General features: G+C 48.4%; 1 protein-coding gene across 1 annotated transcript in view; it reads right to left on the bottom strand.

The window, feature by feature from the left end:
• Window positions 1-1,910: 1,910 nt before the first annotated feature.
• TEKT5 (tektin 5) overlaps window positions 1,911-18,100 on the bottom strand; it is a 33,057-nt gene continuing 16,867 nt past the window's right edge. Inside the window, exons 6-7 of the mRNA XM_037151194.2 lie at window positions 4,749-4,903; window positions 1,911-2,127 (exon numbers count right to left, since the gene is read on the bottom strand). Of these exons, the coding sequence (XP_037007089.2) occupies window positions 1,911-2,127; window positions 4,749-4,903 (372 nt within the window). The remainder of the gene's footprint in view (window positions 2,128-4,748; window positions 4,904-18,100) is intronic.

The raw sequence follows: 18,100 nt of genomic DNA, 5'->3' as shown, positions 1-18,100 counted from the left end.
TCATTCACACTGGATGGCTATTGTATTGGCTGTTGTCATTTTTGGTATGTGACCACCTAAAGGAAAAGAAGTCAGTGCCCCTAACTCAATAGTCAGGTGTTGCATGTTTTAAACTTCTTGCAGCACACGGGTTGAAAATCACTGATATAAAAGATTGAGTGAATAATAGTAAAGGTGATTCTTGGTCACGGCAAAAACTGAGGTGTTATGTGCTACTCCAAGTGTGTTCCATGGGCTGTCAGCATCTTCTGGGGGTTTGATTCAGAATCTCAGGCTCTACCTCAGATCTAATGACTCAGAATGTGCATTTTAACAAGGTCTCCAGGTGATTCTCACATGCACATCAAACATTGGGAAGCACTGATGTGAATAACATTTGAGAAACGCTGACTTCAGGAAAAAAGTCAAAACTATTCGTCATTCATGGTCTGGCCTCGTGACCCTTCTGGATGACTCATATGCCCCTCCAAAAGCTTCCCCATCTAGTCCCATGCCTTTACCATGCTATTCTTCTGTCCAGAAATGTCACCCTCTTCTGCCTCAACCTCTGCATTGCTCAAGGCTCAGCTGCAATAGGACTTCTTTCTTCTCATATTTAATTCAGGTGAATCTCACAGAATATAAAGTAAACAACTTAAAGTGAACAAGTCAGTGGTGCTGTGCAGCCACCTCTACATAGTCCCAAAACATTTTCACCACGCAAAATAAAGCCTTGTGCCCACTAAGCAGTTATTTCCCATGCCTCTCTCCCTGGCAACCACCACTCTGCTATTTCTAAGCATTTGTCTATTATGGATATTTTATATAAATGGAATCATACAATATGTGACCTTTTCAGTCTGGCTTCTTTCACTTAGCATCATGTATGCAAGGTTCATCTGTGTTATAGCATGGATCAGCACTTCTTTCCTTTTTATGGCTGAATAATATTCCATTGCATGGCTAGACCACATCTTGTTTTCCCATTTACCCTGATGGACATGTGGGTTGTTTCCATCTTTTGACTATTGTGATTAGTGGTACTATGAGCACTCGTGTGCTATTTTTTTTTTTGTTTTGTTTTCAGTGCTCTTGGTTAAATACACAGAAGTAGAATTTCTGGGTCATGTAGTAATTTTACATCTAATTTTTTTGAAAAGATTTTATTTATTCTTAGAGTGGGGAAAGGAGGAAGAAGGAGATGAAGAGAAACATCAATGTGCAAGAGATACCTTTATCAGTTGCCTCTTGCACAACCCCAACCAACAGGGACCTGGCCTGCAACCCAGGCATGTGCCCTGATCAGGAATCGAACTGGTCACCTTCTAGTTCACAGACCAGTGCTCAATCCAGTAAGCCACACCAGCCACGGCTACATTTAACTTTTTGAAGCAATGTCACTTGTTCATAGAGCTTTCTTTTAACCCTTATATGCTTCCTCCTTCTCCATCTACAGAACTGATTTTTGCCTCCTTCTCCCATATCAATCTCTAAAACACCATAGTATAGATGACAATGCTTAGGTTGGAAGCTTGTTCAAGACCCACTGTTCCTAAGTGACGAGTAGGCTTTAGACTCTCAGCTCCAGTGTCCAATTTCTGAACACCACAGTCTGTCTATACTGTGCTCCTAAATGGACAAGCAGGATTTACAAAATGAGACCTATTCCTGGGGATGCTGACAACCACAATTCTCCTACTGAGGGGTCATGGTCTGTCTCCTCCAGGATCTACCAGAAGGCTGGTCCTACAGCAAGAAATGAGCAACAGGATCTTTGGTTTGGGCACATTTATTTTGAATATATATTTTTTCCATAATAAAAGGAAAGAGAGAAAACAACACTTTCTTTTATTTTGTTTGTCTGCCTTTTCAAATTTTATACTGGGTAAGGAACCGGTGCAGAGCAGGGACTGAGGGTTGGTAGCTCCAGCTCACGTGTAGCCCACCAGGCGGGGAGTGCTTGGGAAGGTCTTGCGCATGCTCATGCACTTCTCCTTGTCGATGCACAGGGTGTTGGCCTTGATAGCCAGGTCGTGCTCCAGCCGGCACTTGGTCATTACCAGCAGCTGCAGTGTGTCCTGTGCCTCCCGCAGCCTCAGCTTGAGGGTCTGCAGGGTGTCGTCGATGGTGCACACCTCATTCACGAGCCTGGGGCAAGAGCAGAGAATAAAACACTGTTCACTCAGTTGTTCAACACAGGCATACCTACTATGTGCCAGGAACTGCACCAGGTGCTGGGAGACTGTGGTAAACCAGATGGGCAAGGCTCAGCCATCAGGGGTAGACAGGCAGGGGAGTAAATGCACGACAGAGCTACCAAGGGTGATGAGCAGAGAGGGAGAGACAGACAGGACATTTAGGAAAACAATCTGGCTACTGCTCACTAAGTTAAATGTAGACTTACCATGACCCAGCAATTCCACTCCTTGGTATCTCCCCACGAGAAGTGAGAACAGACACTCAAACAAATACTTATACATAAATGTTCATAGCAGCACTAATCAAGTGTCAAAAGGTGGAAACAACCCAAATGTCCATCAACAGATGAATGAATAAAAAGTTAGTCTGTCCGTGTACAATGGAATATGATTCAGCCACAAAAAGGGATGAAGTATGTACAATACATATGACAACATGGATGGACCTTGAAGACATTATGCTCAGTGAAAGGTCATATCCTGTGACTCCATTTACATGAAATATCCAAAATAAGCAATTCAATGGAAACAGAAAGTAAATTAGTGGTTACCAAGGGCTGGAGGAAGAAGAATAGGGAGTGACTACTAACCGGCCCCACCTGCGGGGGAATGGCACTGTGCTCAGGACTGGACGACATGCTGCCAGAAGGGTCTGAGCTGCCATCAGGGTGAGCTGCACCATGGCAAACCTGAGCCGGAGAGGTGACAGAGGCAGCCGAGACACCCTTCCCTCCCTAGGGATCTCTAGACAAGCACTCTCCAACAGAACTTTCTGCAGTGACAAAAATGTGCCGTCCAATGCAGTAGCTCCAGCACTAACTACTGACTACCTGAAATGTGTGTGTGTGTGTGTGTGTGTGTGTGTGTGTGTGTGTGTGTGTGTGTGAGAGAGAATAGGGAACTGGATTTAAAATTCTGTTTTGTTTTAATTAACTTAAATTCAAATTTAAATGGGTATTCATCGTGGGGACTGGGCATGGATGGGACCTGAGCGATTAGAGAGGGCCAGGAGAAGAGGGGCCACCTGTAGGAAGACAAGGAAAGTGAAGGCTCAGAGGTGGTGATGGAGGGACTGTGGGGCAATGAAGGTAATTCACGATGGGCCAGTTCAGCTGCTGGAGAAGGCAGACAGCCTGAGTTCCATTATCTGCTCAGCCCGTAACACACCATGCACACACATTCATGCACATGCATGTACCACATATGCTTACACAGGAAAATGCACATAGCACACACAGGCATACACATAGTACACCGACACAGAGATACACACATACACACACAGTGTCTGGGGCTCCTGAGCCAAATGTACCCCATTCATGCTCCCTATCTACACCTCTTGGTGACACAGCTGGTGGATGAAGAGACAGGGAGCTTGTCCAAGAGCAAGCAGTAGGTCTTCCAGGACAACATCTGGCCACTCCCCTGAAGCCCTGTTCTGTGTTAGCAGCCTGGCGGGGAACAAATGGGCTCCAGGAGGAGCTGGAACCCAACCTCAGAGACTAAGAAGCATGAAGTGGGTGGAGAAATGATAAGGAGATTCTCCCCCAACCCCTCACCCAGGATCTGGACCCCTTCCAGCCCAGCAGGGTGGGCCCCTGGGCATGCTGCACCCACTTCCAGGGGAGAAAATCTTCCAGGGCAGCAGGAGGCTGAGGAGCAGGTAGCCAGGCCTTCATGTTCAAAGCCAGGAGTCACTTTCTCTGCCTACCCCCACAACACACAACACCCAGATTTTGTTTCCTGAGTGATTATCTCAGGCAGTAATGGGCTGTGCAAACATCATCCCACAGAACCACCAGCATTTTCTCTCAGAGCATTTTTCCTCCCTCTCTTTAGCTTGGCACTCATCTTCACATCTCAGCTCAGGAGGAGGACAAGCCACTGAGTTGGGGGATTTGTTACACAGCAATAGAGAACTAATGCAGTGCCCCCCTCAGCATGGAGGGAGCAGAGAAGCCAAGTTACACAGCGCATTGTGGGAAAATACCCACCATGTGTGACGTCTGGCTTTCTCTGGCCATCATCACTCCCAAGCTCATACTCCAGACTCACAAACCCTGTTTCTGGGCCTGCCTGTACTTTTCACCCCTTCTGCTGTGAAGAGGCCATTTATCAACAGAAGCAGCTCTTCCTTAGCTAAGCAGGAAGCTATGCCAATGGTTCACAGGTGAGAACTTTAGAAAGAGCCATGGAGAATGAGTGGTGTGCGCTGGGCTCCTCTCTCATGGGAGCCTGGACAGAAGAAAGGTGAAACAACCATGGGCCAAAGGCCACATCTCTGGGTGGGAGGGTGCCTCTCCCTAGCTTTCAGGGGGAAGCTGGTGGGGGGTTCCCAGAACACAGTGGGGCTATAAAACCATCCCTGGTTTAGGCAGGTGAGACAGTTTCCAGTGCAGAGGGTTGGGCCTTCCCTGTGATAGGAGGTTATCTAGGGGCCCCTCCCAACTCCAGATCCCCACCCAGTGCCCTGTTGAGTTGTGAGACTAGACGTCCTGATTGGTGGAGAGTCCCTTTTCCAGACCGGGGTTTCCTGGGAGCTTGCCTTCGAGGGGAGCCTCCGTCACTCACTTGAACTGTGGGATGTCCCTGCACAGCTCCACATTGGGGCGTCGGGTCCTGCACTCCAGCCGCGTCTGCGCCACCTTCAGAGGGCACTCCTTTGCCATGATGGACCTTTCCAGCAGCAGGATGGTGTTCTCCACCTGAAAGATCTCCTGCAGCGTCTGCGGGGGACATGTCGGGTGGCATGGAGGGGCACGGGGTCAGCTCGTTCAGCATCCATTTGGGTGCTTAAATGATTCCTTCCCCAACCTGAGGGGGCAGGGACCTCGCTCTTCCTAAGACAATCTTGGGAAAGTAGCTTCAGCCCCTCTCCTTACCCAGGCCGCTGTGAATGCAGGGGAGGGGCAGCATTGAGGTTGGCTTTGTTTGCTATCTCCAATATCCACTGGAGTCAGCCAGTCTGAAAAGGGGGCTTTTCAGATTAGCGTGGATAACCCAAAAATAATAGCTAATTTCTACAACCACTTTAATCCGAATTAATCGAGGTTGTTCTATATCATTTTACAATCCAGAGTTTAGCTTCCTAATAACTAGGTCAGTAAATAAACTAAAAAGAAAAAATAAAAGAAGAAATGAAAGGGAGCAGGATGGGGGGAAGATTCAAAGTTTTCTATTTAACTATAGAAATATTTTTTCAACATAATACCCCTGGTGCCCTACAAATGACCACAGTGCATTTCCCAGGAATGAACAGGAGGGAACCAGCTGGGGCCTGGAAACATTCTGTATCTTGATGTAGGTGGAGGTTTCACAGGTGCATACAGAGGCAGAAAACAAATTAAAAAAAAAAAAACCAGGATTGAAATTCATCAGGATTTTCTCACACTTTATTTTAAGATTGTTATACCTTAATAGAAAATAAAACTAAAATCAGAAAATGGTTAATCACAAAAAAAGATTGGCAAAATGTTGATATTCACGTTGGGTACATGTGGATATTCATGTGGGGTACAGAGTCGCTAGACTTCTGTGTTTTAATTTTTTTCAAAATAAAAGAATGAGAGGATGAATAGAGAAGGCAGCACAGTCAGTACCAGCAGGAACCTGACCTTACACTTGCCAGAACGGAGTATGCTCCCTGGATACCAACTTGCTATGACCAGAACACCCCCTCTCCTCCCACCATCACCAGCATCCCTGGATCTGTGAGCGGCTCTAATGTCCATGCTCCTCTGCTAGGAGAAGGCTCTTCGGCAGGGGGTGGTGGCTGTGCCAATACCCCTCCCAGACTTGGCAGGGCCCAATGGTGAGGTTACATGTGCTCTGTTCCCGACGAGCTTAGGAGTGGCTCCTGCCACAGCCCCCAACATCCTTCCCTCAGCTGTTCACTTGCCTATCACCCTCACTGGCCTTAAGCTCCAAGAAGTCAGGGGCTTTGCTTTGTTTCACACATGCTGTATTCTGAGCTCCAGGGAGTGTTAGGTGCAGACGGAGGGCTGCCAGGTAAAGTACAAGATGCCTAGTTAAATGTGAGTTTCGAATCAGTGACAAAGCACTTTTTTGTACATGTCCCGACTACTGTGTGACCCGAAATTCAGGTTTAACTGAATATTCTGCATTTTTATTTGCTAAATCTGGCAACTCTACTCATGGGAGGAGCTCAATAGATATGAATGAATGAATGAATGAATGAATGAATGAATGACAGTTGGATCTGCAACTCTAGATTTTTAGCTAGCTCCCCAGTGGTCTCCATGTATGCTCAGGTTTGGAAACTGTGTGGCCTAAAATTGCTATGGCCCTGTCTCTCAGATTTTGATATCAGAAAACTGCTTACTCATGAATATGCCAGTGCTCCTGAATGGGGTGGGGACTCAAGTATAAGACTCAGTCCCCCCACTTCAATGGCTTTTCCAATCATGTTGTATTTCCCTTTTTCACAAGCTATGAAATATTCACAAATCATAATAGGTACTAGGATGACTATTTTAGCTGGGTTGCACTTATATTCCATGGGCACCAAGAAATTGCTTAAAAGACTTTTTTCCAAAGAAATTAAGTCCTGGTTTTCCTATTACCTTAAGAAAAAAGCTGAGTCAAAAGGACAAAAGGATGCCCATTTCCTACCAGGTTGAGACATGGGTGGCAGATTTATGGGAGGGCAGGAAGCCTGCTCTGCTGCCTTCACAGTCCCCTGAGGGAGAAGGCCAACCTTCTCACCAGGTCCTCAGTGAGTCACGCAGAGCCAGAGTGATGCTGCCCACTCTCAGGTTAAACAGTATGCTATTCTATAAGAACATTCTGGTCGAGCACATGAGCTGGCATGTAAACACTCCAGTGGGGAACACCTCTCTTAGAAGCCCTGGAGAATTTCTTCAGAAATCTGCCCTTTGGAAGGAGAGCATGTCAAAGACAGGCAAGGCTCAGAAAGCAGCACCCAGCCTAATACAGAAGAAAATCGAGCCTTCTGTAAATGAAAAATGTATCTTGGGACCCCACGGCCCAACGTGGGAAACAGCCCCTCACTCTATCATCTAGATGCCCCTAGTTGGGGTGGGGGAGCGCTAATGCTGAGGTGGTGGGAGGGAGACATCACTGGTTAGCCTGTTTAGCTGCCTGCTGTTCCCAGTTCCCATCAGTCCTGCCTCAGCCCTGCACCAGCCCAAGCCCATTGAAGGCAGCTGCCAGTAAGGGCTGCTGTTGGGGAACCTTCAGATCTGCAGCCAGTGCCCTGAGGCTGCCTTATCTTGGTTTCTTTTGTTTGCTCTCTCCACACCCTGGTTTCCAGCTCAAGACTTGGCCAACCTTACCAGGGTCTGCAACTAACTTTAGAAAAGGCCTGTCTCTTGAGCCTAGGGAAGAAAGTGACAGTCATCCTGGGCTCAGTCATTCCTTCATCCACGCATTCATTAATTTATAGATTCACTGATTCTCTCATGGACTCACTGAGCACCTGTTCAGTGCCCAGCACTACTCTAGGCAGTGGACACAGCAGAGAACAGGACAGATTTCTGCCCTGTGGAGCTTACATTCTAGTGTAAGTGCATTCATTTGCACCTTTATGCAACAAACATTTATTCTCCACTGACGAGTGCTTCCCACAGTTTGGACAGTACTTTCTTTAGCATCATGGAAGTTCAAGTCCTTTCATCTTCTGTTAAAAGTATGTGTTGGACACCTTCAGTATGCAGGACATTGTTGGGGGACGTGGCCACAAATGAGGTATCCGATACATGTTCACTTCGGTTCTCCAGGAACTCCCGTGTGAGCACAGCGAAGGGACAGGGACACAGCAACGCCATGCATGGGAGCTCCTGGGGAGCTGAGTGTGTCAAGTATTTTCAAACCTGCTGAACACTTCCAGATGGAATTCCAGCGTGGCGCCAGCCCTGGGCACTGCCTCTCCAACACCTGCTCCTCACCCTGGGTCCACAAAGAACTTTGGAATATGGAACAAGAGGTTTCTGCAGACCACAGGATCCAGCCGCAGTCTAACAAGTTTGCTTTCGTATTATGTATCGTTCTGTCTAGGACAAGTGCTGTTGGTTTTCCATTGACAGAAGGGATATAAATACATTTTGGATAAATATTTTAAGTGATTTTATTTAAGCAGAAATATGAAGTAAATAACAGTCCAGGTGGCACATGGACATAGCACAACTAGAAATGGGCTTCTGAATGGGGTGGAGACTAGGAGTGACCCAGGAGTGACTGAATTTGGGAAACCCCAGAACACATTGTGTCTCCCAGAGACTTAGATGCAGCAGGTGAGAAGATCACCATGAAGTCCCTGGCTTCCCATCTCCTCCTTAGGGCAACATCAGGTGGTGTGGGGGGAGCTGGAACCAACTGCTGCTTTGTTCTCTGTGACGCCACCCCCTGTACCCCAGTGGCATTTCTTGAGCAGGCCTGCCTATGGATTTTCCAGAACAGTAGGGGTTTTCTGGAGTTGGCTGCTTTAGAACCAGTCAATGACTCACAGCCAAGGCAGATCTGCCCAGGTAGGTGTGTACTCTGCCAAAAATGTTCCCTGTAACACAGGGGTGTCCAACCTTTTGGCATCTCTGGGCCACACTGGAAGAAGAGTAGTTGTTTGGGGTCACACACTAAATACATTGTGTCACATAATCACAAAAAAATCTCATAATGTTTTAAGTAAATTTACAGTTCTGTGTTGGGCCACATTAGCCATGCTGGGCCACATGCAGCCTGTAGGCTGTGGGTTGGACACCCCTGCTCACCTCTTATCCAGCCTCTGTCACTCACAGCCAGGGCCCTCTTCATTAGAAGGGGGAAAAAAAGCCATACACACACTGTCCTGGGGGCAGCCCCTGCCACCCAACCCAGTCCTGCCAGCCAGTTATCTCCAGAAGCCCCAGGTGTGGTGACTCAGGCTCCAGAATTTGATGAATGCAACCCCCAAGGGCCAGAAGCCAGAAAGAGTGGGCTGACCGTGGGCAGGGTCTGAAGACAGAGCAGCCTTGACTTTCATGCTCAGTAGGAAGCTAAGGATCTGCTTGGTGCAAACACAGGCTCTAAGTGCCAACCTGGCCTGCCAGGCTCTGAGCTCCAGGTCAGCTTGGTTCCTGGACCTCACATTCCCTGATGTCCGTTCCTTCTCTGAGAGAACAGCCCCGAGTCCAAAAGGGTGACCCACGTAGCCCAGCACATTTACTCTTGGGTACAAACTGGAGGGTGTGTTCACCCAGGGCCACTGGGGACTGTAATTTTTAATTGACCAAACACTGAGTGTTCAGTGAACCCTTGTTTCCTGGGTGCTTGGTTAAAACAAAAGTGCGGATGTTGATGTTAGACTGCCTGGATCTGTCCAAATCCCAGATCCAGCACATCCAAGCTGGGTCACCTTAGCAAGTGTCTGAAGCTGCCTGGGCATTTTCAGCAAAACAGTAAAATGGGGATCATAGTCATTACTCCTACCCCACAGAGTGGAGATTGGGTGATCAGCCCTGGGCCTGAGAAGGAGCTCTGGGAAACCTTAGTGAGTGCACAAAGCCCTTCGCTGCTGGGACCAGCTGGAGAGAGGCAGGCGCTCCTTTGCAGGCACACACAGAGCAGTGGTGCGGCGCATGTTTCTCCCACAAACACGCCCTGGGAAGTGCCACAAGAAAGTCACATGCTCCTTCCCTTGACCAGTTAGAGTTCTCCTTCCATCCTTCCTCCCTCTCTCCCTGAGTTCTAAATGGCTGCCCTGAGCCCCAAAAGTACCCCCCTCTCCCTGTTCCCCCAGGGCATTAACCTTTCTGTTCCCACAAAACCAGAAAACTAAGGGAAAAGAGAATCCTTGGCTCAGGGCTCAGCCTGGCTCACTAGACTGGCTGGGCGGGGCCACTGGGGGATTGGCCCAGGGGGTCACCCCATGGGAGGAGTCTCCGCAGCCTCCCGCAGGAACTGGGTTGGGGAGGAGGTGGTGGGAGTGGAATTCCCACCTCACTTGGCTTCCCAGGCCTTTTTATCTCTGTGCTCTGCCTGCTGCACTCCGCCTGTCAGTCAAGGCTGCAAGACTCAGGCAGGGAGTCCTAAGCCTTCCACTTGCTGTGCATGGGTGGGTGGGGAAGGGAGCAGTTCACTTCAGCTGACTGAGCCCCTCTATAGTCACAGAGCTCTAGGTTCAAATTCCAGCTCCTGCTCTTCTCTGTTGAGTGACCTTAAACAGGACTCTTAACTTCTCTGTGCCCCGTGCAATGGCGAACTCAACATCTACTGAGCTTCTTCACTCAGTAGCCCTTCTCCGAGTGCAGCATTGCATGGGGCACTTGGTCTCTTGTCTGTAAAACTGGCATAATCATAATAACTCACCCACAAGGTTGCTGTGAGAGTTGAATGAGAGATAATGTGTGTAAAGTGCTCAGTCTAGTGTTTGACATACGCCAGGGAGACCATCCTGCATCCTACGCCAACCCCAATCCTGTAATGCTTTTTCTGTTAGGAGATTTTTTCCTTTGGGATCATTGGTTGGTTTTTTGTTGTTTTTTTTTCAATAAGACAACGGGAAACTCAGATTCATTTAACGGAATTCATCTTTGCAGGCAAGACAAATTCCTTCGGCCTTCCAGTCCAGGACTTGGGCTTAATCTCCAACAACCCATGTATCTGGGTGTAAGGGGTCAAGGCAGGAGTCACATGTACAATGGAGGAGGAACATCCTCTGTATGACAGCCACCTCTTCCCCCGCAACCAAAGTTCTTTTTGTTAACCGATGCCCCTCCAGCAGATTCCCAGCCCCAGGAGCCTCCACACAGGGTGCCTTGGAGGTAGAAGCCCTGGGCAGGAAGTCAGGAGACCAGGGTTCCCATCCAAACCCTAACACAAACCAGCTGTGCAGCTCACAACCCCACTCAGAGTCTCAGGCTGCGCAGCATCCCAGGTTCCTTATCCAGGAAATGGGGACTCATAGCCTGTGCTTCCTCTCTGGTTGGGGTGTGGGAAGTGCTCCCGGATGGGGTTAAGTGCTCTGTACCTGCTGTACTCCACCATCTGTCTCCCATGCACGCCCGGAGCCACATCCTCGGAGATCAGCCTGAGACCGGGTGTGTGTGTGTGTGTGTGTGTGTCTTCAAGTCAACCCTCTGCAGATGGCTGGAGTCCAAATATACAGCTTTCCAGAGAATCGTGAAACTGTGCTACACAGTGAACACAATTTTCTGTAGAGGTCTGGGTGGTAAATATTTTAGGCTTTCTGAGCCATGTGGTCTCACGATTATTCACCTTGACCAATGTAGTGCAAAAGCAGCCACAGACAATACATAAATATATTGGGGGGGGTGGCTATCTGTGTTCAAATATTACTTTATTTACCAAACAGGTAGGGTGTGCCATTTGGCCCTGGGGCCAGTAGCTTCAGAGCCCTACTGTCGCCCATCACAGAGGAAACCCTATTCTCTGTAAGCATCCCATTTCATACAAGGCTGCACCTTGGTACTCAAAGCGTGGCCCATGGACCAATATTGCAGGACTCTGAGCTCTTGTTAGAAATGCAGAATCTCAGGCCCCACTCCAGCTAGACCTACCAACCAAATCTGCATTTTAACAGATTGAAAATGGTAATCATCGGCACATTAAAGTTTTAAGGCAGAAGGGGAATAGTTGGGTTTGTATTTTGAGGCAGATCTTTCTCTCTATCATTTGGAGAATGGACAGAGGGGAAAGAGGCAGTTGTCCCAATGAGAACTGAGAAGTGGAAGGGCCCACACCAAAGCATGGCAGACAGACACGGAGGAACAAGGTCACAGCATAAACCACAGGCAAAGCAGGGAGCACCCTAACGGGTGGAGGGTGGCAGGTGAGGAGAGCTCAGATTTCCACCAGCCCAGCCACTGAATCAGGAGCCTCCGAGAGGAAAGTCTTGGGAGCCTCCAGCCTGCACCACACTGCAGAGCACGTGGCCTTGACAAATCAACAGACCCTTTCCAGCCTCAGTTTTTCCATCTGTGTAATGGAGGTAATAACATTCTCTACCTCAGAGGGTGACTATGAAGATTGATTTAGGTACTGTGTTTTTAGCACAATGGCCAGTACACATAGATCTGGGTTTGTCAGCCTCAGTACTTTCTGTCTATTCATCCATCCATCTCTCCACCCATCCACATATCCATCTTTCTGTTTACTACCCTTCCTTCCTTCCTTCCTTCCTTCCTTCCTTCCTTCCTTCCTTCCTTCCTTCCTTCCTTCCTTCCTCTCTCTCTCTTATCAAACCTAATGCCAGGAGACCAGGGCTTCTCACCCTTGGCACTATTGACATTTGGGCCAGATAATGCTCTGTGGTGGGTGCCGTCCTGTGCATTGTCCTGTGTATTATGATTTAGTCGCATCCCCAGACCTATACAATAGATGCTAATAATATCCCAGCAATAACGTCTCTAGACATTGCCTAATGTCCCCTGGGGTAGAAAATTGTCCTCTTTGAGAGCCACAGATCTGGATGTTACCTATATATTGTCATTATGAGGTTGTGCTGGTAGGCGTTGGGGAGGTGTTCACGTTAACTGACAGCATGAACTCTGAAGCAAGACACCTAGATTCAAATCCTGGCTCTGCTGTTTACTAGTGGGGGCAGGGGGAGGTTACACTGGAGGCAAATTGCTTGTCCTTGGTTTCCTTGTCTATACAATGGGGCTAATCATGACCCCTTCTTAATAGGGTTGTAGGAGGGAAAGATGAGTTAACAAAAGAAAAACACTTAGAACTCTGGCTGCATTTAGTAAGTTAATATGTCTTTTGTGGTTATGAGGAATGTATCTCTTCTTTCTCTTTCCACTTGCAGAGGATGGCAAACTACACTGTGACCATCCACCTCAGCCCTTGTTGGGAACCGGCTGAGGGCAAACCCCAGCCCCCAGTGTGGAGCGAGAGTGAGGTCTGCACTGGAAATGGTCTCTGACCATGTCTGGGATGTGAAAGGCAATTGCCAGGTCTGCCTCAGATGAAACCAAGCTCAGCTCAGCAGAAAAGTGCCCTAATATTCCTGGCCGGAATAGAAGTCCACCCAAAAAAGCCTCTGAAGGGGGGATGTGTTTGGCTGGGTTGTTTGCCATGTAAAACAATCTGCCTGCGTCTTGTCTTGTGACAGCAGAGAAAGCCTCTACCGCCAGGAAATTATTTTTGATGTGGAAGGGAAAAATGGATTTAGCAGTTCCAGCCGGCTTTTGGTTTCTGGATGCCTTGTGCAACCTTGCAAATTTATTGTTTTCCAAATTACATGAAGCCAAGGAGTTTCCAAGGAGATGCCTGGCTCAGCGCAGCTTCCCCAGCTCAGGAAGCAAGAAGGCAGCTTGAGATTCTTTTTCTGGTCAAATGGTGGAAGGTTTTCAAGTGCAACCAAGCCCAGAAACAAAGAAATTAGGGAGGAAAGGATTGCTCCAGGGGGACCTCACCTGAAATTCAGGATGGGAAGGCTCTTGAGTAGGCTGTCCCGAACTCGGCACTCCAACTTTTTGGGCCACACTTTTTGGGGGACTGTCTTGTGCCTTCTGTTTAGCAGCTTCCCTGGCCTCTACCCATTACCTGTTAGTAGCACATTGCCCCCTTCCTCACTACCACCACTGGGTTGTGACAACCAAAATGTCTCAGGCATTGGCAAATGCCACTGAAAAGTAAATTCACTCTGGGTGAAAACTAGTCCTCTGGAGGTCAGGTGTGGCACAAGCCCTGCCCACAGCTGATTCTGTCTGGAGCTGCCTCTAGACAATGCCAGACCAATACAAATCTCAGCTGCTGAGAAGCCATCTGGGGTCAGGGGTCCTGAAAGTCCTACATGGGGTTGGAAACAGGTAGGGTCTCTGTGCTAGACAAGAGATGCCTTATCTCTTAGTGTGAGTCTGTGAAAATTCATGACGACCCATTCTCAGGCCTTGGAGAATCTCCACTTTAACACATCACAATTTTTAACTATGTATCTACTTAGTTTTTAAAACCAGTCTCCATCACTAGAACATAAGCTGCCTGAGGGCAGAGACTCTTGTCCCATTCATACTGCATCCCCAGCACCTAACTCAGAGTCTGGTACACAGGATGTACTAGGTAAATGTCTGCTTCAGGGAGGGAGGGAGGACATTTACAAGCACCTGGTTCATGCCAAAACCTGGGAGGCACACCTGTACGACCGGTTAAAGGTCAGATAGCTGGGCCCCAGAGTTTCTGATTCAGAAGGTCTGGGATGGGGCCTGAGAATTTGCATTTCTACCAAGTTCCCAGGTGACACTGCTGCTGGTCCAAGGACCACATAGCTGGAGAACCACCAGTTTGAACTCTGAACCCCTGGCTCTCCTGGCTGGGAAGTTTGAAGGTTGGATACCTGGGCCACACCCTGACCAACAAAATCAGACTCCCGAGAGATAGGACCCAGGCATCTGGGTGATTCCAGTGTGTAGCCAAGCTTCAGACCTGCTCAGCTTTACTGTCTCATGCAATCCTCACAGCTGGTAGGAGTATTCTTTTCTTGTAGATTAAGAAACCGAGATTCATATTTTTCCCCAGATCCCTTAGCTATGCCAAAATTCAACCCTGGTGCTTTGATTGCAGACACAGTGTTCTTTCAGTCACTTTGCTTGTTTCTGCCCTTCAGCAGGTCATAAATCAAACCGTGGCTTTTTACAACGTCTTTAGAGCTAATATTCATTGAGCACTTACAAGGTGACTATGGTTGCTGCCCTTATTCTGCCAATAAATATTTGCCTACCATTATTGTTCCAATTTGAAAGAGGGGGGAATGAGGCACAGAGTTGGGGCAAAATGACCTTGGCCTGGTAGCCAGGAAGTGCTAGAGCTGAAATTGAACCCATCCATCTGCACTGCACTGTGGGGCTCATGTATAAAGGATAGAGAATGTCAAGATGGAAGGGGAATCTGGACCACAATTCTGCAAGCACATGTAGAAGTAGGAAGTATCGGCAAGGCTGGGCAGCAGGTCCCAAGCAGGTGAGCAGCCAAGCACTCAAAAGTGGACAAGTCATCACTTGGAAGACATCAAGAGACTGCTGAGACATACCCAGGAGATGCCCAGGCAACCCTCTGCCTCATTCAGGCTGCATCTCACATTCTTCTTGTCTCTGTAGTAACCAATGCCAATGATTGCCCCACCCAGGGAGTCCAGTCAAAGCATATGATTGGCTAATACCAACTCAAGAGTGCAGTGGGAAGAGGAAATAATAGCTTCCTTGAGCATCAATGGCATTTACAAAATGAGCTCAAACAGCCTCATTTGTGCTGCCCTCTCCCAACCCCACCTATGCCATGCTAGCCCTTGCTCATCCTCCCCACCCGCTCCTGTCTGGTTCATCCAAACTACTGCATTTGTTGGCTACCTTCCCAGCTCTGGACTTTGGCTCTATTTCTCTGATTCCAACAGCTCCTCTCCCACTTGGCACAGTGTCACTGTGGACAGATACTGGTGTTGCACCCCTCTGCTCTCTCATGGACCCCTCATGCACAGTGTCCCAGGCACACACCTCCCGGGCACAGTGATGACAGCTGAGCTCATGTGTCATCACTGGAGAGGCTTTGATTCCTCTTGGTGCTCAGATGAGCATCAGGCTAAGAGACCTACCATATGTGGCCCTGTGGCTTTTCCTGAGAATCAAGGTGCCAAATCCACTACACAGTACCTATACACTTATTTCATATTTTTTTTCAAATCAACTCCTTTTCAGCCTTTGACAAATGTATGAGAGATGGAATGTTTATATGCAAGTAGAAAGCTAGTAACCCTTGCCTTTAAGAGAGAGTCCCATAACAATAGAGAAAATGGAGAAAAAGTTAATTCTAACTAGGTTCTGATGTCTTTGAAAGGTTCAGAAACTGCCTGAGGGCTTGACACCTTGCCATTAGAAACGTTAATCTCAGATGAAAGGGAGGAATTACTGAGAAACTGGATCAATCCCTCTTGCTCCTGGACGCTCTCAGAAGGAAAATGTATGAAGAGACCTTACTCACCCAGACGCAGTGATATTTAAGGCCTGACCCCAGCCCTCCTCCCAGACTGCCCCGGGGGGGCACAGAGTTCCTCTTCCCCTGGTCTGAGCCACTTTCAGAAATGAGCCAGTCAGTAGCTTGGCTGCAGCACCCGTGCTGGAAGGGATCCGGCTGCTCGCAAAGCACAAAAGCATTTCCCACTCCACAACGGTTCCAGACCTCCTAGGACAAACAGCAGGGCAGGCGGCAGGCCCTGGGGTCCTGGATCACTGGCCGGCTGCCGGCCCTCACCCCTTAGCCACCGCCATCCTGCCCTGTCATTGCTTCCCAGGGAAGGGGTGGTTCTGCTGGTGTTAATGACCACTTGGAACTCAAAACCCCCCAAAAAACTTCAGTATAAGAGCAAAGCCTTTCAAAGTTAAAACTCATAGCCCCTCTGTGTTGTGTTAAACTCTTTCCTTGCCTGGCCACTGCTACACATCAGCTTTCCTGCACCGCCTGTGGTGCACAGAGCAGACCGTGCCCATGCACAAGCCTGCTGGAAGCTGGAGGATGCTGTGGATGAGTGAAGGGAGCCATGATGGACGTAGTGGCGACTGAGGCAAATTAGAGCCCAGGCCCCGACCAAAGAGATGCAGTGGCCTCTCAACTTCTTCCCATTGCTCCTCTGGAGAAAAGTAGGCTCAGAGGTGCTAGAGCTACCAATTTTTCAAGAGATTCTGAAAATCTGCACACAAATGTTTATAGCAGCCCCAAGATGAAAACAACCCTAATGTCCACCAGCAGGTGAATGGATAAACAAATGGTGGTATATGGACACCATATACACTAGGGTATATCTATAATGAGAAAGGATAAACTAGGAATCTCAATTATGCTGAGTGAAAGACGCCAAATTAAAGAAGAGTGCATAGGATATTTCTCCCTTTACATAAAATTCTAGGAAATGCAAACTAACCTACAGTGAGAGCAGGTCAGGGGCTCTGTGGGGTTGGGGATGGGGGACAGCAGTGACAGATAACAAAGGGGCATGAGGAAACCTTTCATTTGTTTACTACCTTGATTGAAGTGCTGACCTCATGGCAAAAAAGAACTCCTCAAACTGTACACTTGAAATATGTGTACCTATGTACGTATCAAGTAGAAATAAAGCTGTTGAGAGAAAAAAGTGAGGAACCAAAAGATACGTGGACTACTCACGTTCATCCCTGGATTTAACCATCTGTCAGCATTCACTTGGAATTCACTGTGCACCGTGCACTTTGTGAAGTACTACAGTTGCCAGGGTGAGTGGTGCAGGCTGGCCTGACCACAGTGAAGATGGTGACCTGCAGGCATGGGCAGGCATTACCCAGAGAGAGTCTGTTGCCTGCACTCTCCTTCTAAACTCTCAAGGTTTTCTGAAGAATCTAAAGTAATTGAACTTTTTTCTCTGTAAATCCAGTTGGCCTACTCAAGGGAAAATGCCCTCTTAACTAATTGCCAGCGAATCAGTTGGCAACATCAAAAGCACACAGGGCAAACAGAGACCACTGCAAAAGGGGAAGAGGTGACGGAGGCCCCGGGGAAGGGGGACACAGAGGAGGGAGTGAGAAGGGGTGACATCCTGAGAATAGGACCAATCATATTTGCTGGTGGAGTGGATGTGGGGTGGGAAGTAGAGAAGCAGACTCCAAGGTTTGGGATTGGGCACCTGGAAGCTGAGGCCCCTGGGATCCCCTGGAAGCACCTGGAAGTCATAGCCACCATCTGAGATGAGAGAGCTCCAAGTGGAGCAGGCGGGAGGGTGCAAGCTGGCTCCTCCTGTCTGCTGCCGAAAGCCTACAGCACGTGTGGGGTGAGCTGTCAAGAGGAAGCAGAGAAATCCAGCTAATCTGCTACTCTGACAACCTGATCAAGGCTGTGCCTCTGGCTTATCTGGATCCCCCAGCTAATAATGTCATTTGCTCCGGCTACATTAACAGTCGGATGGGAAAATGAGATTTGACTGA

The sequence above is a fragment of the Artibeus jamaicensis genome, unplaced genomic scaffold (assembly GCF_021234435.1).
Source record: "Artibeus jamaicensis isolate MK-2021 breed Jamaican fruit bat unplaced genomic scaffold, CSHL_Jam_final contig_729, whole genome shotgun sequence".
Classification (NCBI taxonomy): Eukaryota; Metazoa; Chordata; class Mammalia; order Chiroptera; family Phyllostomidae; genus Artibeus; species Artibeus jamaicensis.
This window is presented reverse-complemented; position numbering and strand designations above follow the sequence as displayed.